Here is a 26,868-nt window from a genome sequence, read left to right on the forward strand (position 1 = left end):
GCATTTTAGGTACTAGTGCAAAAAGGAAAGATGTCAGGTTTAGCAATCACAAACACATCAAGAAGTATATCATAGTCCTTTAGAGGGGTCAAGAGGCCAAGGACAGACCTGCCAGAAGCCGCAGGTAGTGAACAACACTCACAATATCTGGTGGACCCATCCCAGTGAGGGAATGTCTGGCACAATATTATGTGAAATGGGCCCAGATAATGCAGAATCAATGGATCCTGGATATAATTTCAAGGGGGTGTGCACCCAGAGTATGTGGCTTCAGTGCCAAGGGTATTTATGATTTCCCCCTGCATGTCACAAATCAAAAAAGTGACTCTTCAAAAATTGTGGGACTTGGAAACAATAATTCCAGTCTCGCCCCAGAAAAGAGGCCAAGGGTCTATTCCATTTATTTTGTAGTTCCAAAGAAAGACTATACCTTCTAGCCCATCTTAGATTTAAAAGGAGTTAAGTACCTGAGGATACCACCTTTTAGACTGAAGACCATCTGGTTGGTCATGGCAGCTGTAAGAAAAGAATTACTGGCGTCGTTGAACCTGGCAGATGAAAGGCTCCTTTGTTTTTGTGTTTTAGGCCCGACCTTTACCAAGGTCATGGTAGTCATAGCGGCTGCCCTGAGCAAGCAATGGATATTTATTTATCTATTTATATTTTTTTGTATACCGATATTCTGTAATCAATCACACCGGTTTACAATTTCGATAAAAAAAATCCAAAACATACAATATAAAATAATAAAACTAATTCAATAAAAAGTAAAATCATATATGATTGGCTCATCAGAGCCAAAACTGCTCAGGAGAACCTGCAAGCTTCAGCCACAGTGAACCGGTTTGGCTGGGTGGTGAACTGCACAAAAAGTAAGTTGGAACCCTTTCAGTCATTGGAGTTCTTAAACACTCTCTTCAACATAAGGGAAGGATGAGATCATGCTACCCAAGAGGGTCACCAAAATTATAGTGCATGTGAGGGATTTTCATACCCTAGATTCACCCAAGCTATTGAACTACCTCCAGCTGCTGGGGCTAACGACAGCTACCATAGAGGTAGTTCCCTGGGCCAGGGCCCATATGCACCTGCTGCAATAGTAACTTTTAGCTCGCTGGTCACTAACCTCTCAGAACTACAACCGTCACCTACAGATCTCCCAGGCAGTGGAGGAGAATCTGGACTGGTGATTGCCAGCATGGTCGAATGGTCAGGGCCATCTGTCCCAAGGGAATTGATCAAGGGAGGAAGCTCTCTGGCCAATAAATAGATTGGAGAGAGAGGCTATCAGATCTTTCTTCCAAAGATTAGGGGAAAGACAGAGTCCTTTTGGACAGAACCACGACAGTAGTGAATGTTAAACAAGGGGGCACATGCAGCCCCAGGTTTATGGAGGAAGCAGGCAGGGTACTCAGCTGGATAGAGGAGAACCTGCTCCGGGTGACAGCTTCCCACCCAGAATAATTGGGATTTGGTACTTCCCAATTCTTCTGGACTAGTGTAGTAGAAAGAAAAGGAAAGAGAAATGAATAACCTGATAATTTCCTTTTCTTTATTTCTGCTACTCCAGAAACCCACCTGGGAAGCAATATGTTTAAAAAAAAAAAAAAAAAAAGATTTGAAAGAGATCCAACTTCATTAACAACAAAAAAAAATTCCTTTCCGTAGTTTTCAGTATGCTTTGACAGAACAATACTGGTTTAGACAGTTTTGTGCTCAACCAATGAAGTAGTGATGGCATAAGTTAGGAAAAAAGAATGTTCGCTGCCTCTGTCAACTGGTCAAGGGACTAAGCCCAATCATTCTGGACCGGTGAAGCAGAAATAAAGGAAAGGAAATTATCAGGTAAGTGTAAATGTCTCTATAGCATCTTTTTTTGTCTGAGACCAGATAAGTCGCATTTTGTCCGAGGACTGTTGACAACCATTGTTTTATAATTTGCTGTTTTTGAATTATTTTAAAATGATCCTTTTGTACAGGCGGGTGCTATTTTGAAGACATTTTAGCGTTTTGTTACTATCTGTGTGCTACCTCTGTACCAGCTCGAAGCTTAGGCTGTTGAGATTCAGTGAGGTAGGTTTTTCCTCTTAGTATATGGTTATCTTAAACAGGGAAAGTTGCTTTTAAAATTATATTAAAAAAAAACCCAACCCAAAAAACCGCTGACTGATCCAAAAGGAAAGGAGGGCGTATAAAACAAGATTATCTTATTTTCAAATTGTTTGTTTTTGCTCTTCACTTACTGTACTGCTTTGTATTTTAGGTTTCCAATGATTTGTTTATTAAAATGCTTTGTTATTCATAGGAGCTGATTTAATTGGAAGTAAAGAGATCTACTGTTTACCAAAACAAGGAAACTTTGCAAAAGTAAGTGATACAAATGTACTTTAATGTATTTTACACTATATCCCTATAGGTTTCTACATATCAAACAGTACTTTTGGTAATGTTTTGGCATAGTATAAACAATGTACATTATTGAAAATATATATTTTGTCATTTTATTGAAAGCTATTAAAAGCATACCTTGAGATCTCCTAGTTTCTCTTCATATCACAGCTCCTTCAGTTCATTTTAGTCTGCCATTGGAGGTTAAGACCTCCTGTTTGCTTGTTAAGTAGCCCGCTAATTCCATTTAATATTGCTTCTATAAGTAATGTGTCTGCTAAAAACAGATATACCTTTCTTGCCAGGAGGATCCTTTGTATAAGAATGCTCTATGAGCATGAAAATGATATCACAAAACTATAAAAGGCAAAGCTTTTCTGTTTTGGGCAACTTAAAATCTGAAAATCATGGAATATTTATGTTTTTATTAAATTTAATATAAATATGTTTAGAGCAAGATTTGCTGAAAGCAAAGTTGTAGAAATCCCTCTAAAGCTTTATAGTCATCTGGCCATCTATTGATGAAAACCAGTGGCCAAATCATTTTTTTTACAATGCTTGCTGCTGGTCACTAGATTTCTGTGGCCAACTACTGATGAAGACTGGTGGTTGAATTAGGTTTGTTCTTTTACCATTAGCCACCTCTACATAGAGATTTTGCCACGCTGGATCAGAGGGTATTTTCACAGACACGTTTCTCCTGACTGAAAGTAAAAACATTTCTCACCTTTAATATATTTCAATTGCAGCAGTACCTTCCATAAATCATTTTAAGATGGCCATGCCTGCTTAAATATATATCATGTTTTCTGTTGATTCTGAGCTTCTTTTTTTTTTTTCTGGCATTATTACTTTTATTTTGTGGCTCAGTATCATTTTATTGAAAGGATTTCATTCATGATGGTACTTTTGATTATGGAAGGAGAGCTACAGGGGTATTTGATATGTGCCATACAGATCTTCATTTCTAGCAGAAAGTAGAATTTCACTATTTCTCAGCTTTGCAGACCATTTTTTTAAGTCACTCATCACCCAATTAAAAATGTTGAACTTTTCTCTTTAAATAACACCATTAAATGTAATTATTTTCAGTTTTCTTTCTGTGCCTGATGTTCATACATACCTCCTTCAGCATTATCACCTGCAGTTATTAAAGGAGTTTGAAGCTCTTTAAAGCTGAGATGGTCCCCATCCTGTCTCCTTCTCATTGCTTTAAAAATGCTAATATTTTGTCAAGGAATAAGAAAGTGAACACTACATAAGGACTGTTATTGTTCTGTTTTAGTTTGGGAAAACTTTTTTTTAGGAACAGTTGACTTCTACTTGAGCTGCAATTATGTATGTAGTAAAAGGCAATTACAAAATAATTCTGTAATCCTTATTAATTCTCAGAGGACAGGAGGATAGCAGTCCTACACATGGGGTGACATTGATGGAGTCTGGCACGGAAATTTGATTTCAGAGTTTCTTAGAAACTTTGAGCATGCCCTACTGGGCATGTGCAGCATGCTATACTCCTATGCAATCATGAAGAGTCTCCTTCAGTCTGTTTTGTGGAGCCCACTGGTCACAGATCTTTTTCTCCTAATATTAGGCATCTGCTTCCTAAAAAGTGTAGGAATAGATCTTCATGGAGCTCTGTGGTCTTTTTACTTCTCCCCTTAGTTTGTAAAGTTTTTTTCTTTCCTTTTTGACAACTGCATGGTGCATCAGTATTGATGCACCAAAGCAACATCATTTGTGGGGGTGATTTTATACATTTTACATTAATATTTCATCCAATGCCCCTGAAAGAGAAGAAAGCCAACAGCTTCGACAAGTGCCCTTTTTTGCGAAACATTCATATCTGTAATGATAGATGTGTCCTTTGCCTGGGAACCGACCATGACATCCGGGGGTATCCCCTCTGTGTGACTGACCTCTAGAGCAGGGAAGGGCAAATTTATGGCCCACGGGCCAAATCCGGCTCTTTCTTTCTTTTAATCCGACCTGTAGAAGAAATTTTAAAATGCATTAGATGTGTCCCATCGAGGCTTTTGCAGCCTACTGGAGTTTTCAATATCGTCATTAAAGGCCTATAATGTTGCCTTTTTGCTGACATTCTGAAACAGGCCTTTGGGTGATGATGATGTCAGCAGGTGGGCAGGCAGGATAGCATTGGCACGTAGCCGGGCATCTGTGTTGGCATGCGACCTGGCTGACAAGGAGAGACCCCATTCATCTGCGCTGGTGGTGGTCTCGCCAGCGAGGAAACAATTAAGCGATGCAGCAGTAACTGTGAAAACGAAGAGAGATGTGGTTAGTGGCAACAAAAACTGAGAGTCATGGCAGCAGAGCCCTGGTTAGCTGGACCAAGAAAGAAGAAAAAAAGATGTCGGCAGCGCTCCCCGGAGCCCAAGCTGGAGGGGCCAAAAATGAAGAAAAAAGATGTGGCAGTGGCGCCCATCAGAGCCCAGGCTGGCAAGGCCGAAGGTGGAGAAGGGAGATGCAGTAGCGGCGTCTGTCAGAGGAGAAGAAGAGGGAGACCGGGAGGTGGGCCGCTGCTTCAACCCAGGCCAGTGGGGCTGAAGAATGAGCAGAGGTACAATTGTGTGTTTGGGAATGTGCTTGTGTGTGTGCCCATGAAAGATAGAGATTGGGATCCTGCTTGTGTGTGTGCCTGTGAAAGAGAGAGACTTGCTATTGGAAATTTTGTAACCTATCAATAACATCTATGTACCTTAAGACTGGAAGGTTGCCAATGTAATGCCAATTTTTAAAACGGGATCAAGGGATGATCCAGGAAATTACAGACCAGTGAGCCTGATGTGTGTGTAGGCAAAATGGTAGAAGCTATCATAAAGAACAAAATTGCTGAACATATAGATAAGCATAGTTTAATGGGACAAAGCCAACATAGATTTAGCTGAGGGAAGTCTTGCCTCACAAATTTGCTACATTTTTTTGAAGGCGTAAATAAACGTGGATAAAGGTGAGCCAATTGATATAGTTTATCTGGATTTCCAGAAAACATTTGACAAAGTCCCTCATGAGAGACTTAGGAAATTAGAAAGTCATTGGATAGGTGGCAGTGAACTATTGTGGATTGCCAACTGGTTAAAAGGTGGAAAACAGAGTAGGGCTAAATGGTGAATTTTCTCAATGGAAAAAGGTAAATAGTGGAGTGCTCCAGGGTTCTGTTCTGGGACTGATGCGTTTTAGTATATTTATAAATGACCTGGAAATGAGAACAATAAGTGAGGTGATCAAATTTGCTGATGACACACAAAATTATTTAAAGTTGTCATATCATAAGAGGATTGTGAGAAATTGCAAGAGGACATTTCTAAACTGGGAGACTGGGCATGCAAATGGCAAATGAAATTTAATATGGATCAGTGCAATGTGATGCACTTAGGGAAGAGAAATCCAAATTATAGCTACAAAATGCAAGGTGCTACATTAGGAGTCACCACTCAGGAAAAGGATCTAGGTGTCATCGTTGAAAATACATTGAAATCTTTTGCTCAGTGTGCAGCAGCAGCTAAGAAAGCAAATAGAATGCTAGGGACTTTTAGGAAAGGAATGGAGAATAAAACAGAGAATATCATAACTCCCCTGTATCGCTCCATGGTGTGACCTCATCTTGAGTATTGTGTTCAGTTCTGGTCACCACATCTCAAGAAAGATATAGAAGAATTAGAAAAGGTGCCTAGAAGGGTGCCCACAATGATAATGGGGCTGAAATGATTCCCCTATGAAGAAAGGGTAAAGAGGTTAGGACTCCAGCTTGGAGAAGAGGTGGCTGAGGGGAGATATGATAAAGGTCTATAAAATAATGAGTGGAATGGAATGAGTAAACATTAATCGTTTGTTTACTCTTTTGAAAAGTACAAAGATGAGGGGACACAAAGATGAGGGGACACACAATGAAGTTACTGGGTAATACATTTAAAACTAATAGAAAATATTTTTTTTACTTAACAAATTCTAGAGCTTAATTATGCATTACCAGAGGATGTGGTGAAAGCTGTTAGTATAGTTGTGTTTAAAAAAGGTTTGGATAAGTTCCTGGAGGAAAAGTCCATTCACAATTATTAAGGGATAGTTGCTGAAATTCACTGCTTATTCTTGGGATAAGCAGCTTGGAATCTATCTACCCCTTGGGATCCTTGTGAGGTACTTATGACCTGGCTTGGTCAGTGTTGGAAACAAAATACTGGGCTTGATGGACCCTTGGTCTGACCCAGTATGGCAAGCCTTATGTTATGTTCTTAAAGAGATTGGCAGCCTGCTTGTGTGTGTGCCTGTGGGAGCCTGCTTGTTTGTGGGTAACTGTGAAAGAGAGAGTCTACAATCTCAGGGTGACTGGAAACAAAAGGTTTCCAGGTATGGAGGGGGGGGGGGGGTGGTTAACCTTATTAGTTTTAATTTTTGGGTGGTTGATATGTCTGCTGTTTTGAAATATTTGATTTATTGGGGGAAGTGTTTAAAATATTTGTTTATCCTTATTTTTCTTAATTATTAGTTGGTGCTATATTTGTTATTTGTTTTGAATTATGCTTTTTATTAGTATGGCTTCCTTACTGTTATGATTGATTTATATTTCTTGACTTTGTTTTATAAGGAATGGTGATATTTCTGTTTTTGATTAATTGCTCTGTATATGACTCTGACGTTCAGTGATTTCCATTTTATTTTTGTCTGCACTTTACCATTAATACTTTATGGCCTGCATTTGTGACTGAGGTGAGGTAGTCTGCTACCTGGGAAAATGCCTTGTGGCTGCTGGGTTGAAGATTTTTCTGATTTTTTGGAGAGGCTGAAGATCCATGATTGAAGGGTCTGCTTGGGTGCTTAAAATGGTGGTGCTTAAGCCGGCTGGATACTGAAATACCTGTAGCAAGCAGTGGAGATTTGATTGCTCTGTTGAGGACCTGCCCCGCCTCATCCTCCAGCCCTCGTTGCACTTGATAGCTTGTAATGTAGCCCCAACACAAAAATGTTTGCCCACCTCTGCTCTAGAGGACGACATTTATGACTTAACCTCATGGGAAAGCACTTTGGGATTTGTAAGTCCAACACATTGGTATCTGCATCAAAGTCCTTGACGGACCCAGGTGGAGCATCAAAATCAGGAGGACATTGATCCTCCTGGAGATTGAGCGCCAGGCAGGACCAAGAGGACAAACCATCATCTGTCTCCTTCCACCCAAAGAGAGCGAAGGGTTCAGTCTCTTTGGTTTCCACATCATGAAGCTGTTATGACATGCACTGGATGAAGGCAAGAGAAACATCAACTTTGGTCTTTGTCTATGCAATGTTGGGGGCAGGGATATTTTGGAGGCAGCCTTGATTCCCTCAAAGCATTCCCTTAGAGAGGAGAGCTCAACCGCCATGCAGTACCATGAGTCACTATAGTCTGAGGGTCCAGGTGTCAGCCACCAATACACTTCTGCTTCCCAGGAAAATGTGGCCTCTCCTCCTGTCTCCCTTGTTGGCACTGGCAGCTTTTGAAGAGGAGCTGGATAGAAAATTCCTGGTGTCTCTGGATTGTAAGATGCAGGATATCAGTGTCCCAGCATAAAAAATATTGGTGTCCCTGCAGATGGATGTCCAGCTGTTACTGGAATCCCTGCTGCCATTTGTCAGAACAATCTTAAGGCTAGTTTCTGAAGGGGAATCAACATCAGGTGTTACCACACTGATGGTAGTCTCTAGCCCATCAGGGGAGGAAATTTCTCAAAGGCGTAGGAGTTCTTTGGTGTTAACACTTCAGCAGAAAAGCTCTCCCCTCTCTGAGGCCTTGTTTGCTAGGTGAGTGAGATTCGGGTTCACACCTCTGACTTACCAGTTAGGCTCAGACTCAGAATATTCTTGGGGTATGGCTATGGATCTGAAGGCTTCTAGGAGGGATCAACAGGTCTCCCCTTGAACACTTTTCGTCCGCAGCAGAAGATAAGGATGTTTCCTTTACCAGTTTTATTAAGAGAATGGCAGATGCCATTCCATTTACATTGCAAAAGGACGAGTCTGGGTCTAAGAAATTTGACAACCTTGTGGAGCCTCCTAAGGATATTGTGGCAATCCCATCAAAGAGATCTTTCAGGCAGTGCAGATGAAGATGTAGGAGAGTCCCTTCTTTGTGACTCCAGTGAAAAAAAAGGTGGACGTGATATATTGTGTCCTGAACGTTCTAGGATTAAAAAAGCAGCAGCTTCCACTCTAGCCAGTGGTAGTCTCATCCAGTCTCAAGAAAGCTAAGAGGTCTGGAGCCCATTCCTCTGTGCTCATGGGAAAGGATTATTGTACTCATAACTTAATTGGGATAGAGATTTTTCAGGGAGTATTGCTTGGTGCCTGCATAGCATCTTATCAGGACTTCATGAGCTAATATATGTAGGACATTTTAAAGAGCATGAAAGAGTGACTGCACAGTTTCCCCAGAAGCCATTTGATGAATTGGTGGCACTAGTGAACATGAGCGTGGAGTTCGGAAAGCACATGATCCAATTGACCTTTGATGTTTTTGAGACAGCATTGAAAGTCTCTGCAGTGGTTCTGTCACCTGCAGGCTTGACTGACTGCTGGGCCTCAAACCTTTGGCCAGATGTCCAAGAAAGACTTGATGATCCTTGCAGTGTGGAAAATCTCTTCAGAGATAAGGTCTCAAATTAAAGAGCACCGTGTGATGCTTTAGATCCTCTTAACTGGCATTCCAGACCCAAACTCTTCAACCAGGAGGTACCTGCATGGGGTGCTAGAAGGCATTTTTTATCAACTGAGGAGACCTTTTTCTTTGTCCCTTCAACAACAGGGTCCTTGTGCATGCCTTTAGTAGCCGAGGGCCCCAAAGCCTTAACCAGCACTCAGCCAAACCTTGGAACAGAGTAATGACTAGAGAATACCCAAGATTCTGTGCTAGATGACCTTTCTGCTAGAGGCAAGCTAAGATTTTGTGTATACTGTTATCTCAGAATAACTTTGGATACATGGGTCCTCAGTTTAATACAGAAAGGTTACAGACTGCAGCTGTTGGATGTAGTTTCAAATTGCCCACCAAAACCTCTTTGGTCAGTGTCTCAGCATCAGAAATTGCTATAAATTAGAGGCCAATACAGTTGATCCAGTTTTACCAAGGGAAAAGGGGTGGGGTTTTTACTTCAAGTATATCCTGATTCCGAAGAAAACAGAAGAACACTGTCCCATACTAGACCTGAGGGCTTTGAACAAACTTCTGAAAAGGGAAAATTTCAAAATGTTTTCTCTGGGCATTTGAATTCCCTTCTTCAAAAAGGGAACTGTCTATGCTCTCTGGTTCTAAAAGATGCTTACACCCACATAGACATTTTCAGGTCACAGAAATACTAGGGAACATCTTCAACACTGCTTTTCAGTCTGGCATCATCAATATACATATTCACAATATGTATGGCAGTGGTGGCGGCGCATCTATGCATCTTGGGTTGCATGAATTTCTCCACCCGGACAATTGGCTGGTCAAGAGCATGACTCAATGTTTGTTTTATTTTTATTTTGATTTATATTCAGCCTTTCAGGCACTTCAAAGCAAATTACATTCAGGTAATGTATGTGGTGCTTCAGAATCAATGAGCAATGGAGTTGTAAGTGTTCTTTATCAACTACCCTAAGTCTCACTTAAACCCGTCATCTTATTTGGAATTTATAGGCATGCTGCTATACACAAATTGGGTAAGAGCCTTCCTCCTGCAAGAAAGGATTATTGCATTGATATTTGCTGTGGAAAGTATAAGAAGAGTCAGCAGGCATCAGAATGGGACATGTTGAGGATGTTGGGTCTCATGGCATAAACAGTCCTTACCACTCCTTGGACACATCTCCATATGAAAAGATCCCAGTGGACCCGCAGATTTCAATAAGATCAAGCCATCCAAGATCTCTGAGGTAACATCCACATCACCCAGCCTCTGAAGAACTCTCTGTCCTGGTGGCTGCTTCCTTCCAATCTAGCTAGGGGAATACTCTTCAGAATTTCTCCACTGCAATTTGCCCTAATCATGAATGCGTCCAATCTCAGTTTTGGGGTCCATGTAGATGGTCTCCATACCCAGGGCCTTTGGTTTGCTAAGGAAAAGCTTCACTGAATAAACTTCTAAGAGGTAAGGGTGATATGATACACTCTAATGGTTTTCAGGGATCTGTTGAACTCATCGAGATGGACAACCAAGTAGAATATTCTATATCAACAAGCAGGGAGGAATGGGATCATACTGCCTGTGTCTAGATTTAAGACTGGGCCATTTCTCAGGGAATGGTACTTGGGACTACTACATACTTGCTGGTGAGGAGAATGTCCTGGCAGACAGTCTGCATTGGGTTCTAGAACCCCACATCTGGCTCTGGTCGAGGGGGTGTCAAACCAGATATTCTGCAAGTGGGCCAAACCCCTGGTAGATCTGTTTGTGTTTTCATTGAACAAAAAGTTCCCACCCTTCTGCCCCAGAAAGGGAGTTCAAGGGGAAACTAGTCTCGGACACCTTTGCCCTAAATTAGAGTTAGGATCTGTTGTACATGTATCCTCCAATTCCTCTAGTGGCAGAGACCTTTCTGAAACTTGGAAGAGATTGGGGAGCTATGAGAATCTTTGTTCTCTATTGGCTGAGGTAAATTTGATTTCTACTCCTGTGGGCGATGTCCATTAGGAATCCAGTCAAAATGAGGAATTTCCCAATTCATCACTCAAAATTGGGGGCTCTTGCGCCATTCCAACATTGGGTCCCTGACCTTCCCAGCCTGTATGTTGAGTGTGTAGCTCTGCAAACTCTAGATCTTCCTGAGGATGTGTCTTGTATCCCTCTGGCTTGCAAGAAGGATTCCATGAGGAAGTTCTATTGTTTGAAGTGGAGGTGGTTTGCCTTTTAATGTGAAAGAAAGGCCTTAACTCTTTCTTGTTCTATACAGCTATTGCCCGAGAACCTTCTACATCTGTCTGAGTCAGTTCTTAAGACCAACTCGGGGTACATTTCAATGCAATTAGTACTTTCCTCCACCATGTAGAAGATAAACCCATCTCTGTACAGTCTTAAATTGCCCATTTTACGTGCAGCTTGAAGCCTCCCGTCAAGCCTCTTGCTGTGTCTTGGGACCTCATGTGGTTTTGACCCAGTTAATGAAAGCTCCATTTGAGCCTATAGACTCGTTTGAGCTGAAGGATCGGACTTGGAAGAGTCAGTGAGTTCCAGACATGGGGGGAGGCAACCTTTAATGTACCAAGAGCCAAGGAATCAAAATGCACAGTCCCAAAGAGCCTCATGTTTTCAAGATATGTACCCCTGCGTCCCCTAATCCCCACCAGTATAACTCTCACAGTCCACCCACCACTCTGTTTCTACAAGTCTTTTAATCCTCCAACCCTATTCCCACCATGCTCCCTCTCTCTCATTTCCTTCACCCTGTCCCTCCACCAGTCTCTCTCTGAATCCCTCCAGCTTATCCACACCATTTTCTCTCTGAATCCCTCTACCCTGTTCCCATCAGTCTCTCTGTCCTCCAACTCTCTCGCTACCAATCTCAGTTCTCCCACCAGTCTCTCTCTCTGTTCCCCTACCCTACTCCTATCAGTCTTGCTCAACCCCTCTCACCAGTCTTTGTCTGTCTCTTTCTCTCTCTCTCTCTGTGTCCCATCGTGTTCCCACCCTTTCCCTACCAGTTTCTTTCCATTCTTTTCCGTCCCCACCAGTCTCTTCTCTCTCTCTCTCTCTCTCTCTCAAGTCTCCCACCCTGTCCCCCAACAATCTCTTGGCAGCACCAGTATAACATTCCTAACCCCCACAAAAACAATCTTTTGGAATTAGTTGGCCCAACATAAATTCTACCTGATCCCTTATGCTGCTTTTTCCCATTTCTTCACCCCTCTGCCCCTCAACATATTTTTTCTCCTCTTGCCCCACACTCTTCTCTCTTCTCATGCTTTGCTCTTTCCCCAGGCATTCACACACCTCACTTTCCCCAAGCATTCACCCCCTTTCCCTTGCCACAAAACATTTGGGCTTGATTGGAGTGCCAGGTGACTTCCTGCTGCCCTCTGCTATTAGCTGAATCCCAAGACAAGGGAGCAAAGTGATCTGCTGAGCCTGTTTGCAGAGCAGGCATGAGCAGATAAAAGCCTTTGCTGCCTACTTCAGCTCTCTTTCCTGTTTTTGTTGCAGTCGGCAGCACTGCAAGGATGTTAGGGGGAGGGGTTGGAGCAGAATGGCTCTTCTCTGTGCTGTTCTGCTATGTGCTCCTTGCTCTTGCCTCTCTTCTCCTGCCTTCTGCAGTGTTGTTCAGCTGCCATGGGGACTGGTGAGCAAGAGTCATATTTTGACATGAGAGCCACATGCCACAAGTCACCCTAGTGACTTATCCACCTAATAGTAAATTTTTCACAATAGGATGGTCCTGTGCATGCATCTTGAGTTCCTGTCTAAGGCAGAATTGGACTTCTACCTAAATTAGTCAATCTTCCTTCCAACTTTCTTTCCCAGGTCACATGTCCACACAGGTGAACAAGCACTACACAGTTTGGATTACAAAAGAGCCTTAACCTTCTAGCTGAAGCAGACTGAGGCTCATAAAAAGTCTACTCTTTGTTTCTTTTGTCACAAACAAATGGAATTGCCGGTGCCAAGTGTAACCTTTCAAACTGGCAAGCAGATTACATCTCCTGTTTATGTCCAGGCAGTCCTGAATCTGGTGGATCATGTCAAGGCTCATAGTAGAGCCATGGCAGCAATGGCATAGCCTACCTAAGATCAGCCTCCATCGAGGAGATCTGCAAAGCTCTAACATGGAGCTCTCTCCACATATTCATATTGCATTGTTAATTAGTCAGAGATTTGCGACAGTAGGTTTGATCAGTCTGTCTTGAGGAACGTGTTTGAGGTATAGAACCCAACTCCATCCTTCTATGGATCATTGTTTTGGTTTCAGGCTGCCTCTATAACAAAGACTAAAAATACCAAAAAATGGCTTTTTACCACTCTTTAGGGGTTTTCCTGTTTTTTCATTCAGGGCAGTCAGTAGCTAGGGATTTTTCTTGTGTGAGGACTGCCATCTTGCTTATCTTCTGAGAAAGCAGAGTTGCTTACTTGAAACAGATGTTCTTCTAAGATAGCAGGATGTCAGTTCTTAAAAAAAACCTGCTCACCTCTGCTTAGAGTTGGTTTCTCCAAGTGAAAGCTAAATTATAGATTGAAGGGGCCCCCATGTGGATGCATGGTAGTATAGCAGTGCGGCAGGCTCAAAGTTTCTATAAACTTTGAAATCAAATTTCTGTGCCGGGCTCCATCTGATGATGTCACCCATGCGTGAGGACAGATGTCCTGCTATCCTTGGAGAGCACCTGTTGCAGGTAAGCAACTCTGCTTTATTTCTCATTTTCAGTATGCTGTATTGGATTTTATTATTTAGTACTGACATGAAGAATCATTTTATGTACTGGTGATTTATAAATAACATTTCACTTTAGTATAAACCCATTAAAATGGCAATTTTTTTTACTTTCCATTGTTTCTCACGTTTCTTTTAAACTGTAAATGTCACACATGCATGATAGTAAAAAGTAAAATGGCACTATGTTATTGTATGAAAAAATTCTCATTATTAATACACCAAATATCTTTGTCCATATGAGTTGAATTGTACAATAATTTAACATACAGTTTTGAAAACATAGATTTTTAGTTTAATGTTTTATATATATATATATATATATATATATATATATATATATATATGTGTGTGTATAAATGTGTGTGTGTTGATAATGCCTTGTACAGCTTTCAATACATGCTGCTATGAATATTGCAGTATGGCTTAATCACAACCTGCTTACTTCATAGTGTTATTGATAAGAATGTTCGTATTGGTTTTAAAAAGCCTTCAAATTAATTTTTAGTAGCTCTTGTTATTTCACATTTAAGTCTGGAGGCTTGTAATTATAACGATCACCTTCAAAGCCTGGCATTTCCTGTTGGAAATACTTAAATACTTTTGACATTAGTGGGCCTCTGTCTCATGCCCTCATCTGCTTTAACCAGTGCATTATTTATCAAGCAACATGGAGCTCTCTAGATCTTCCTAATGCGTTAAAATTTATTTTTCCATAACAAAAGTGAAATCTGATTTTCCGCCTCCCTTTCTGCTTTCATGAAGGGGTTTCAGAAACTGCAACTTGTGTAAATCGACTATGTTCAAGATCAATGTCTCAGTTCTTCTGTATGCATTAGAAACAGAAAGTGTGGGCAGATAAGGGCCATTTGGTCTACCAAATCATCCCATTTGGTCTACCAAATCATCCCATTTGTTCTACTTACTGTGCTATCAAAGGTCTTAGTTGATCTGTGATTTTTTTTCTGTCTCTTCCTCTGTGTCTAAAACCTTGTGTCTGTCTCAAACATGCTTGAATTCTGCCACTGTTTTGGTTCCTATATCCTTTGCTGGAAGTCTGTTCTAGGTATTGTCACACTCTTAGTGAAAAATTGTTTTTCTTAAATTCCTTTTGAGCCTGCCTCACCAGTTGTCAAAGCTCTAATTTTGGAATGCCGAATGTACTATTTATTTATGCTTCCTTGGTACACAAACTTTCACTCTGGATAGATTAAAGGTAGCTACGATGTTGCCCCTTCCTCTGGATTATAAAGACAGAGATTTCCCCATAGACTCATAGTCAGATTTTCTAATGGTGACTTGGAGAGTTTCCTAGAAGAATAGATTTCCTTTTGCTTTCCTTCCTCTTCTTCCTATAAGCCTTATAAAGGCTGTATATTATGTAAAGCTAAAATTCCATCTTTAGTTGGATGATCCATATATCTCAGATGCCTAGTTCCATTGTGGGCCTCAAGAGCTTTAAGTTTTGCTTACAGTTGTTTTCCAGAGCTGAGAAGGATAAGGAGTTTTTTGTTTTATCATTGTTTTGAGTTTGTGGTCAGAAAGTAAGTCAAATTTGGGTTTGTAGAGAAAGCGAAGGGCACTGCCGTTTTTAGCTATCTGAAGATCGGAGGCATTTCCATTGTTCCATTGTAGTTCTTAAACTTCATTTTAGAAAGCTTGTCCTGACTTCTACTCTGAGATATGCAGGTAAATAAATTCCTCTACATGTATTTCAATTCTTGTGCACACATATGGGTAATTGCCAGGATCTTGTGACCTGGTTTGGCCTCTGTTGGAAACAGGATGCTGGGCTTGATGGATCCTTGGTCTGACCCATCATGGCAATTTCTTATGTTCTTATTTTCTGACCTTGCACATTTTTAAGCTTTTATTTATTCAGATGCCATATTGTACAAAAGTATATCTGTCAAAACATAATATATTAAAGAAAAGATACATCAGTAATACATATTACAAATAGTATATATCAGATACTAAGTGTACTGTTCAAAACCACAGAAGAAACTACTTCTCTTAATATTGGCACAGCTGATATAGAAGAAACAAATATTCTGACTTCAAATTATTTGAAACTACTGCTATCGAAAGAGCACAACATCAGACCATTGGTGCTAAAAATTCCAGTAATTTGTCTCTTGCCATGCAATGGGCTACAAACTGTCAGAAAGAAGGTACTTTCAAATTAATTCATTTGCTGGTTCAATAGAGCATCTATACCTCCTTTAACCTAAAATCATGACCATAAATGCACTTAGCTCATGTAACGCTGTTCATAAACCTGAAACACAATCACCTTCACAACAGCTCCAAAACGGTTTCATCTCAGATCCTCATGTGTTTTGAGAGGATCTGAGCCGACAGACAAATGGTGGCAATGGTGGCCCACTTCCGAGCAGTCCCCATTGCCGAAATCTGCAGAGCCACAATATGGAGATCCCTACACATGTTTACTGCTCATTACTGCTTGGACGAGGATAGTCGACATGTTAGTAACTTCAGCCAATCTGTCCTTGTAACCTCTTTCAGGCTTAAGAACCCAACTCTCCCTGCCTAGGGCCCTTTGTTGTGTTCATGCTGTCTCCCTATGTTACCAACAGCGCACATTTATTTTTGTGCCTGTTGGCACCTGGTTCGGTGCCTTTTGGTTATAAGCCTTACAGGGAGCAGCCTGTAGCTTGGTATTCACCCATCTGTGAGGCCTACTATCCTGCGTGTCCTAGGAGAAAGCAGAGTTGCTTACCTGTAACAGATGTTCTCCTAGGACAGCAGGATGTTAGTCCTCAGGAAACCTGCCCACCACCCCATGGAGTTGGGTTCTCATGTGTTTTGTTGTTTTATTTTTCACTCGTCAATTCTGTTATAAGACTGAAGGGGGACCCCGCGTGGATGTGCGGATAGTGGCATGTTCAGTGTGCCAGCCAAAGTTCTAGAAACTTTGACAAAATATTTCTGTGCCAGGCTCCATCTGATATCATCACCCATCTGTGAGGACTAACATCCTGCTGTCCTAGGAGAACACCTGTTACAGGTAAGCAACTCTGCTTTTACCACAAAAAGGAGGCTTATATGAAATTATTTATTTTAAAAATCTTATATTTTGCAACTTCCAATAGTTATTCAGGGCGAATTACAAGTAAAACATACATAAGTTAAGCATTAAAACAGACATACTAAAAACAAAACTCATTATAAAGATAATATCAATATCATAAATAATATGCTCAAGTTATGAATATAATATCCCAAAAATAAAAAATCTTAAGGCAGAGTGCTAAGTTATGGGTTAAGGAATCATTAACCATTTGACAGCTGATAATATTTATTTATTTATTTAGTCATTTTATATTCTGTCAATCCAAGTGACGATCACAATGGTTTACATCATGGCATAAACATCATAGATAATTACATTCACTCGATGTGTTCAAATATCATACATTTTATTGAAAGACAAATGCAATGACTAAGGTGGTCAGGAGAGAAGGATATACAGGGTGAGGCAGCAGGAATGAGGTAGCACTTTAAACACAGGGTGCCGGAGGGATATAAAGTAGGGGGTAGAGAGAAGTTCTATCAAATATATAAATTTGGGCTAGATTGGAAAGTAATGAGGTATTGAGTTCTTTGGTTAGGTTCATGATGAATTTGTTCATGAAGGAGCAAGTTCTGATTACAGAAAAGCTTAAGTTAGGTTGTAGGCATTTTGAAACAACCACATTTTAAGGTCATGTTTGAATTTCTTTGTTTCAGTGGTCAGTCATAGAGTCTTGGATAGAGAGTTCCAAAGTGTATGGCCTGCTTTGGAGAACATTTGGTCTCTCTTATTTTTGTCTGATGTGTATTCTGTACGTGCTCAATGTAGCATTAAAATATTTTTTGAGAAACATACTTAAAAACAAGGAAAAAGTGGCTTACCAAGCTTGTATAGAGTGCTAATAAACCCAGTGATTAAATACATAGAGCAGACTCTTTTGTTACTTTATTAATAAGTGAACAAATTTGAAAAAACAAAAACGCTTTTTGCGTTCATACCATCTGCTCATCTATGAGGTTTAACACCTATTTTCATTGTACAAGTGGCTTTTTATGCTCACGTGTGGTTTGTTGCATTATTATTCTGTAGTTATGGCACAGCTAGTAATCCTTTATTACGAGATCTTAGTGATCTCTGTGGCTTGTATGGTTGAATCGCCACCCCTGCCAGGCTAGTGTTATCAGAATGGAGGGAGGAATGTATTAATGTTAAAACTTTTTACTGAATTTGGGATTGTATAGGTAGCCAGTTCAGAGCTATCAGTGATTGTGAGATGTGATTGAATTTCCTGGATCCCGTTAAGAGTCTAGCTGCAGCATTTTGTAGTAGTTGTAGTTTTTTTTTAATTTTTTTTTTTATATAAGACCTTTAGGTGCCCTGAGTAAAAAGGAGTTGCAGTAGTTTGTTTGAAAAACGAGAGTTTGTAGCACCGTGCAGAAGTCTACATGAGTCAGCAAAGGTTTCAGTCTGTGTAGTAATCACAGTTTAGCATAGCCTGATTTGATTAATTTATTTATGTTTTTCTATTATTGGGTTCTCGACTATCTGTATTCCTAAGTCCCTCCCTTGGTCTGAAGGTGTAATATTGAAGTTACCCAGGTCAAGTGAGGAGACGTTATTGGGTGATTTCTTCTTAACAGAATGATTTCACTTGTTTAATGTTTAGAGATAGTTTGAGATTGGATAGTTCATGTTGAATAGCCTTCATATGTGATGCCAACATCTGTACTGTATTCTCAACGGAGATGGAGCATGGTATGTAGAACTGAATGTCATAGACATATAGGTAGAAGGCGATTCATAGGTCAAATAGTAATTTACAGAGTAGAAGCATGTAGATGTTGAATAGAGTTGTGGATAGTGCTGAATCCTGGGGGACACCAGCGTCGATTAGGAAGGTGTCAGGACATGTTTGCCCAGTTTGACTTGGAATGACCTTTTTGATAGGAAGGAGGTGAACCACTTCATTACATTGCCGACAATTCGATTTTTCTCAGCTGATGGCATAGAAGGTTATAGTCAACAGGTAAGTCGAAGGCTGCGTGAGAACATTTAGCACTAGGAGATAAGATTTGTCGTTGTTGAATCCCTGTAATATGGGGTCTGTTAAGGATAAGAGTAAGGTCTCGATAGAGCGATTTTTTTTTTTTTTTTTTTTTTTTTTTCTGAATTTGTTTGGATGTAAAATGTACTGATCATCCAGATAGTCTTCAAGTTGTGATAATTCGGCTTTTTCAAGAATGTTGTATATAGGTCGATAATTTTCCCAATTGTCAATGCTGGTTTTCTGTTTTAGAATAGGTTTTATCACTGTTTGTTTCACTCTGTCTAGGACTAGACCTTCCACGATAGACGTGATTGTGGAGTGATCGTGCTTTGTATTCGTTTTAAGGAGCGAGCTCGAATGGGGTCGAGATGAATTGCGGGGTTTAATTTAGAAATTATTTGCATGATTTGTAATTCAGATATTCTGTCAAAAGTGGTCCATTTAGCTGGTTCATGCTTTTCTTGTTTTTTGGTCGTTGGGTGTGCAGAGAATTTATTTTTTAGTCTGGTTATTTTTTCTGACAAATGTTTGGCGTAGTCATTGCAGGTATTCTTAGAGATGCAGTTGTTCCCAGAGATAGAGGATGTCGTGTCCTTGGTTAGGTGTTTAACGACATCAAAGAGTACTTTAGAGTTGAATATCACTCCATGAATCTGTTTGGCATAGTGTTCGTTCTTTGTTTTGTTGATAGAACTGATCTATATTTTCCAAGTGTTTCTGATGTCTGGCTTTTCAGCCAAAGTTTCTCAGATTTTCTCAATAATTGTTTTGCGCGTCGTAGTTCTTCATTGTACCAAGGTTTCTTTTGTTTCAAGGAACATTGATAAGGTTGGATTGATTTTGTTTGTACTGGGCTAAGGTTGTCCGCTATTTCCTTAACCATTGTATCCCATGCGTCAAATGATGCAGAGCCATTAGGAAAGTTGAGATTAGTTTATTTTTTATAGTGTCAGCGAGTAAATTGGGCTCTGTCTTTTTTCTGTAGGTGAATGTCTGTTTGATGTTTGGGTTTTGTATTGATGTGTTGAGAATGGTTATGTCAGCTTTTAGTAATTGGTAATTAGACCAAGGCAGAATCATGTGAGAGACATTTATCATGCAATTGTTGTGATTGGCGAATATAAAATCTAGGGTACGTCCAGTTTTATGTGTGGGTTCAGTTACAAATTGTGACCATCCCATTGCTTCCATAGTTCCTTAGAATGTTTCACAGTCAGAGGTTTAAACTAGAACAAGGGGGAAAGCGGACAGTCACTCAGCAGTGCATATTTTGGAGAAACGTATCCTTGAAGGATACTAATGAAACAGGAGAGTTAAGGCATCCCAATAGAGAGGTTCCAAAAGCAAATGTAGTCCATGTGCCTATATGTAAAAATCACCTGAGCTAAAGATTTCCAAATTATCCTAACAACTGAAAAGCAGGTTGTTAATACAAACAAAAAACACACTTTGAAATGTCAGTATGCCAATGCCAGAAGCCTAAGTAGTAAGATGGGAGTGTATAGCAATAAATGATGAGATTGACATAATTGGCATCACAGAGACCTGGTGGAAGGAGGATAACCAATGGGACAGTGCTATATCATGGTACAAATTATATCGCAATGATAGGGAGGATCACCATGGTGGGGGTAAGGCACTTTATGTCTGGGGCGATATAGAGTCCAATAGGATAAAGATCATACAAGAGACTAAATGCTCAGTAGAATCTATATGGGTAGAAATCCCATGTGTTTGGTAAGAGTATAGTGATAGGAGTATACTACCGTCCACCTGAACAAAATGGTCGGACAGATGATGAAATGCTAAGAGAAATCAGGGAAGCTAATTTGGCAGTGCAATAATAATGGGAGATTTCAGTTACCCCAATATTGACTGGGTAAATGTAACATCAAGATTTGCTAGAGACATAAAGTTCCTGGATGTAATAAATGACTGCTTCATGGAGCAATTGGTTCAGGAATCAACAAGAGAGGGAGCTATTTTAGATTTAATCCTTAGTGGAACACAGGATTTAGTGAGAGAGGTAATGGTTGTGGGGCCACTTGGCAATAGTGATCATAACATGATCAAATCTAAACTAATAACTGGAAGGGGGACAATAAGTAAATCTACAGCTCTAACACTAAATTTTCAAAAGGGAAACTTTGATAAAATGATGAAAATAGAAAAAAACTGAAAGGTGCAGCTGCAAAGGTTAAAAGTGTTCAACAGGCACGGACATTGTTTAAAAATACAAACCTAGACACATAGTCCAGATGTATTCCACGCATTAAGAAAGATGGAAGGAAGGCAAAATGATTACTGGCATGGTTAAAGGGTGAGGTGAAAGAGGCTATTTTAGCCAAAAAAAACATCCTTCAAAAATTGGAAGAAGGATCCATCTGAAGAAAATAGGATAAAACATAAGCATTGTCAACTTAAGTGTAAAACATTGTTAAGACAGGCGAAGAGAGAATTTGAAATGAAGTTGGCTGTAGAGGTAAGAACTCATAATAAAAACTTTAAAAAATATATATCCGAAGCAAGAAACCTGTGAGGGAGTCAGTTGGACAGTTAGATGACGGAGGGGTTAAAGGGGCTCATAGGGAAGATAAGGCCATTGCAGAAAGACTAAATGAATTCTTTGCTTCCGTGTTTACTAATGAGGATGTTGGGGAGATACCAGTTCCGGTGATGAGTCAGACAAACTGATCCAAATCACTGTGAACCTGGAAGACGTAGTAGGCCAGATTGACAAACTACAGAGTAGCAAATCACCTCGACTGGATGGTATGCATCCTAGGGTTCTGAAGGAACTAAAAAATGAAATTTCTGATCTATTAGTTAAAATTTGTAACCTATCATTAAAATCATCCATTGAACCTGAGGACTGGAGAGTGGCCAGTGTAACCCCAATATTTAAAAAGGGCTCCAGGGGCGAAACAGGAAACTATAGACCAGGGAGCCTGACTTCAGTGCTGGGAAAAATAGTGGAAACTATTCTAAAGATCAAAATCACAGAGCATATAGAAAGACATGGTTTAATGGAACACAGTCAACATGGATTTACCCAAGGGAAGTCTTGCCTAACAAATCTGCTTCATTTTTTTGAAGGGGTTAATAAACATGTAGATAAAGGTAAACCAGTAGACATAGTGTATTTGGATTTTCAGAAGGCATTTGACAAAGTCCCTCATGAGAGGCTTCTAAGTTCCATGTAAACCGGCCTGATGTGAATTTCATTCGTGAAGTCTGGTATAGAAATATATATTAAATAAATAAATAAATAAATAAGAAAACTAAAAAGTCATGGGATAGGAGGCGCTGTCCTTTCGTGGATTACAAACCGATTAAAAGACAGGAGAGAGTAGGATTAAATGGTCAATTTTCTCAGTGGAAAAGGGTAAACAGTGGAGTGCCTCAGCGATCTGTACTTGGACTGGTGCTTTTCAATATATATATAAATGATCTGGAAAGGAATACGACGTGTGAGGTTATCAAATTTGCGGATGATACTAAATTATTCAGAGTAGTTAAATCACAAGCGGATTGTAAAACATTGCAGGAGGGCCTTGCAAGACTGGAAGATTTGGGCATACAAATGGTAGATGAAATTTAATGTGGACAAGTGCATGGTGTTGCATATAGGGAAAAATAACCCTTGCTGTAGTTACATAAGTTCCATATTAGGAGCTACCAACCCGGAAAAAGATCTAGGCATCATAGAGGATAATACTTTGAAATCGTCGGCTCAATGTGCTGCAGCAGTCAAAAAAGCAAACAATGTTAGGAATTATTAGGAAGGGAATGGTTAATAAAACGGAAAATCTTATAATGTCTCTGTATCGCTCCATGGTGAGATCGCACCTTGAATACTGTGTACAATTCTGGTCGCCGCATCTCAAAGATATAGTTGCAGTGGAGAAGGTACAGAGAAGGGCAACTAAATGATAAAGGAATAGAACAACTCCCCTATGAGGAAAGGCTGAAGTGGTTAGGGCTGTTCAGCTTGGAGAAGAGATGGCCGAGGGGGGATATGATAGAGGTCTTTAGGATCATGAGAGGTCTTGAACGAGTAGATGTGAATCTGTTGTTTACACTTTCGGATAATAGAAGGACTAGGGGGCATTCCATGAAGTTAGCAAGTAGCACATTTTAAGATTAATCGGAGAAAATCCTTTTTCACTCAACGCACAATTAAGCTCTGGAATTTTTTGCCAGAGATTGTGGTTAGTGCAGTTAGTGTAGCTGGGCTCAAAAAAGGTTTGGATAAGTTCTTGGAGGAGAAGACAATTAACTGCAATTAATCAAGTTTACTTAGGTAATAGCCACTGCTATTAATTGCATCAATAGCATGGGATCTTCTTGGTGTTTTGGTAATTGCTAGGTTCTTATGGCCTGGTTTGGCCTCTGTTGGAAACAGGATGCTGGGCTTGATGGACCCTTGGTCTGACCCTTCATGGCAATTTCTTATGTTCTTATTTGATTGTTCTGTCAACATGTATATTAATGTCACCTACTATGAGAGTGGATTCGTATGAAGGGAGTGCTTTGGTGAATGCTTCAATAAGAGGTGAACAGTCTTTTTGACGTATTCCAGGGGGACAATAGACCATAACGACTTTTAATCACAGTGATTTAAGTATTGCCACTTCGTAAGGAGGGTTAACGTCTAACTTGTAAGGAGTGAATTTGAGCTCTTTTTTTTTTTACTGATAATTAGTAATCCCCCGCTTCTACGCTTAGGCCTGAGGAAGTGAAAGATATCATAATTGGACTGTTCAGTTTCATTTAAAAGAACATTATCATTATTGTTCAGCCAGGATTTGGCGATGCAGAAAATGGCTGGTTTTAGATTTTCAAGTAAATCGTTTATTAGTGGATGAGGCAGATGGAGTAATACTGTCTTATAGGCCTTAACGGCAGCTGTATAAGACTGATATAATATATTAAATTGTATTTCCTGGAAACGAGTATCAATATTGTTTTCTGTTCTTTGTAAAGCTTCTTGCTATATTAAGTTAACTGTAAACCGAGATGATGTTCCCAACATATTTCGGTATATAAAAACGCTTAAATAAATAGAAATTTTTACTAATATTTGAAAAGAACTTCATTAGATCCTTACCGGACAACCTTATCCTAATACAAACAGCTCAGTGTGCTGCAGCAGTCAAAAAAAGTAAACAGAATGTTAGGAATTATTAGGAAGGCAATGTTGAATAAAATGGAAAATGTCATAATGCCTCTGTATCGCTCCATGGTGAGACCGCATCTTGAATACTGTGTATAATTCTGGTCGCCGCATCTCGCAAAAAAGATATAGTTGTGATGGAGAAGGTACAGAGACAGGCGACCAGAATGATAAAGGAGATGGAACAGCTCCCCTATGAGGAAAGACTAAAGATGTTAGGGCTGTTCAACTTGGAGAAGAGAGGGCTTAGGGGGGCATATGATAGAGGTCTTTAAAATCATTAGAGGTCTAGACCGGATAAATGTGAATCTGTTATTTACTCTTTTGGATAATAGGACTAGGGGGCACTCCATGACGTTAGCAAGTAGCACATTTAAAACTAATTGGAAAAAATTATTTTTCACTCAATACACAATTAAGCTCTGGAATTTGTTGCCAGAGGATGTGGTTAGTACAGTTAAGTGTAGCTGGGTTTAAAAAATACTTTTTTATACACTTTTTCATACTACTTTTTCATACACACCAGCTTCCAGTCTCTCACATACATACACACTCCTTCACAATCTCCTCATATAGGCTCCCTCTCTCTGGCACCCACACTCAAATTACCCCCTGCTCTCTCTCTCTCATCCTCCCCTCCCCCTCCTCTCTCTCACCCTTCCTTCCTCTCTTTCTCATACCCCCTCCTCTCCTCACACACACACCTCTCAACTTACATTTGTGCTCACTGGGGCCTTCATCTTTGCTGCGAGTGGAGTGTGTCCCGAGGCACGTGAGGGCCTTCATGTTTGCCGCGAATGGCGAGCGCGCTCCGTTTGCGGCATGCTGGGGGTCTTCATCTTCATTGCGACTGGCACGCTGGGGGCCTTCATCTTCGCCGTAAATGGTGTGCTCCATTTGCGCATGCCGGGGTCTCATCTGCCATTTTCTGCAGGGGGGGAATTCTGTGCAAAGTCTGCGGTCCACAGTAGCGCAGAATTCCCCCAGGTCTAAGAAGTTTCGTTACACTACTTTTACAGACTATTACTGGCAAGTGAATGTGGAGTAAACCCACTTTCTGGACTGCTCTAGCAGGGCTTGAGGAAAGGAAATGAACAGGTAAGATTAAATTTGCACTGGCAACTGAATGATTTAATGAACTTACTGGGTCATTCATCAAAATGCGTTATGGCATTAATGCATGCGATAATGCATGCGAAAAGAATTATAATGCATGGTGTGAATGCAAATTTTTGGGAGGGGCGGGATCGGGGAGGAGTTTGGGCGGGTTTTATTTAAATGAGAGGCAATATCACACTGAGACCTCTCATGGTGTCAAACTCTGGGAGAGGAGATAGAGTGGTTGAGCCTAGAGATGGAGGGGAGAGAAACTGGCAGGTGGAGGAGTTGGGGCTTAACGCATGCTATTATATGGTTTAATGCTGGATATAATTACACCTTTTTTCCAGGCGTTAGTAAGAACATAAGAAATTGCCATGCTGGGTCAGACCAAGGGTCCATCAAGCCCAGCATCCTGTTTCTAACAGAGGCCAAACCAGGCCACAAGAACCTGGCAATTGCCCAAACACTAAGAAGAACCCATGCTACTGATGCAATTAATAGCAGTGGCTATTCCCTAAGTAAAATTGATTAATAGCATTTAATGGACTTCTCCTCCAAGAACTTATCCAAACCTTTTTTGAACCCAGCTACACTAACTGCACTAACCACATCCTCTGACAACAAATTCCAGAGCTTTATTGTGCGTTGAGTGAAAGAATTTTCTCCGATTAGTCTTAAATGTGCTACTTGCTAACTTCATGGAATGCCCCCTAGTCCTTCTATTATTCGAAAGTGGAAATAACCGAGTCACATCTACTCGTTCAAGACCTCTCATGATCTTAAAGACCTCTATCATATCACCCCTCAGTCGTCTCTTCTCCAAGCTGAACAGCCCTAACCTCTTCAGCCTTTCCTCATAGGGGAGCTGTTCCATCCCCTTATCATTTTGGTTGCCCTTCTCTGTACCTTCTCCATTGCAACTATATCTTTTTTGAGATGTGGCAACCAGAATTGTACACAGTATTCAAGGTGCGGTCTCACCATGGAGTGATATAGAGGCATTATGACATTTTCCGTTTTATTAACCATTCCCTTCCTAATAATTCCTAACATTGCAGAATTAATTTTTGCAACAGATTGGAAGTATTGTGGTAATTGAATATGGCAGATTGGTTGTGCAACATTTGATTCCATGGTGTGCAAAGCTCTTAATCCTTCAATCTGTATTGATCAGGGTTTTATCTACTATGGGATTTTGATCTTTTCAAAAGACTTGTTAAAATCATGAACAATGACGTTTAATTTTTAGTAAAATTTGTGCAATTGTTATATTTTCCCTAACTGATTTGTCACAGCAGATTAGCTCTGAATATCCTTGGGTTTTGTGTCCATTTTTCTTTCCTTGAAAACCATGTTATTAGAATCTTGATAGTTCCTGTGATGAAAATATCAATGGAATTTATAACCAGAGCAGTTATGATACACATGACAGTGCTGAATATAATTGAGACCTTCAGTTCTTTCCTACTTTAAGCCTTTGCTTTTTATGTTTGTTTGTTGCTTTTCCCCTAATATATAGCTGCAGTGCAGTTAATTTTTTATATTAGGAAGAGGGACCAAGAGAAACACTTCAGGTATGGAGGCAACATGGAGGCTTCCAGTGCAATGGACAGAAACCATTGGTAAATAAAATATTTGCCAGTTCTGTTAACAGTACCAGCACTTTGATTTTTTTGTTTATTCACAAAATATGATTGAATTATTTTCAAGCAATTTGTTCCCTTGTCC

General features: G+C 40.2%; 1 protein-coding gene across 11 annotated transcripts in view; it reads left to right on the forward strand.

The window, feature by feature from the left end:
- The window catches only part of PPHLN1 (periphilin 1), a 340,184-nt gene that overhangs the window by 8,656 nt on the left and 304,660 nt on the right, over window positions 1-26,868 (forward strand). For all 11 annotated transcript variants that reach the window (XR_003858726.1, XM_029616785.1, XM_029616780.1 and 8 more), the window contains exon 2: window positions 2,306-2,367. Coding sequence is in view for 5 of the 11 variants with exons in the window: in XM_029616785.1 (XP_029472645.1) it covers window position 2,367 (1 nt within the window). In the remaining 6 variants the exon portion in view is untranslated. The remainder of the gene's footprint in view (window positions 1-2,305; window positions 2,368-26,868) is intronic.

Source organism: Rhinatrema bivittatum, chromosome 9 (genome assembly GCF_901001135.1).
Source record: "Rhinatrema bivittatum chromosome 9, aRhiBiv1.1, whole genome shotgun sequence".
In the NCBI taxonomy this organism is placed as follows: Eukaryota; Metazoa; Chordata; class Amphibia; order Gymnophiona; family Rhinatrematidae; genus Rhinatrema; species Rhinatrema bivittatum.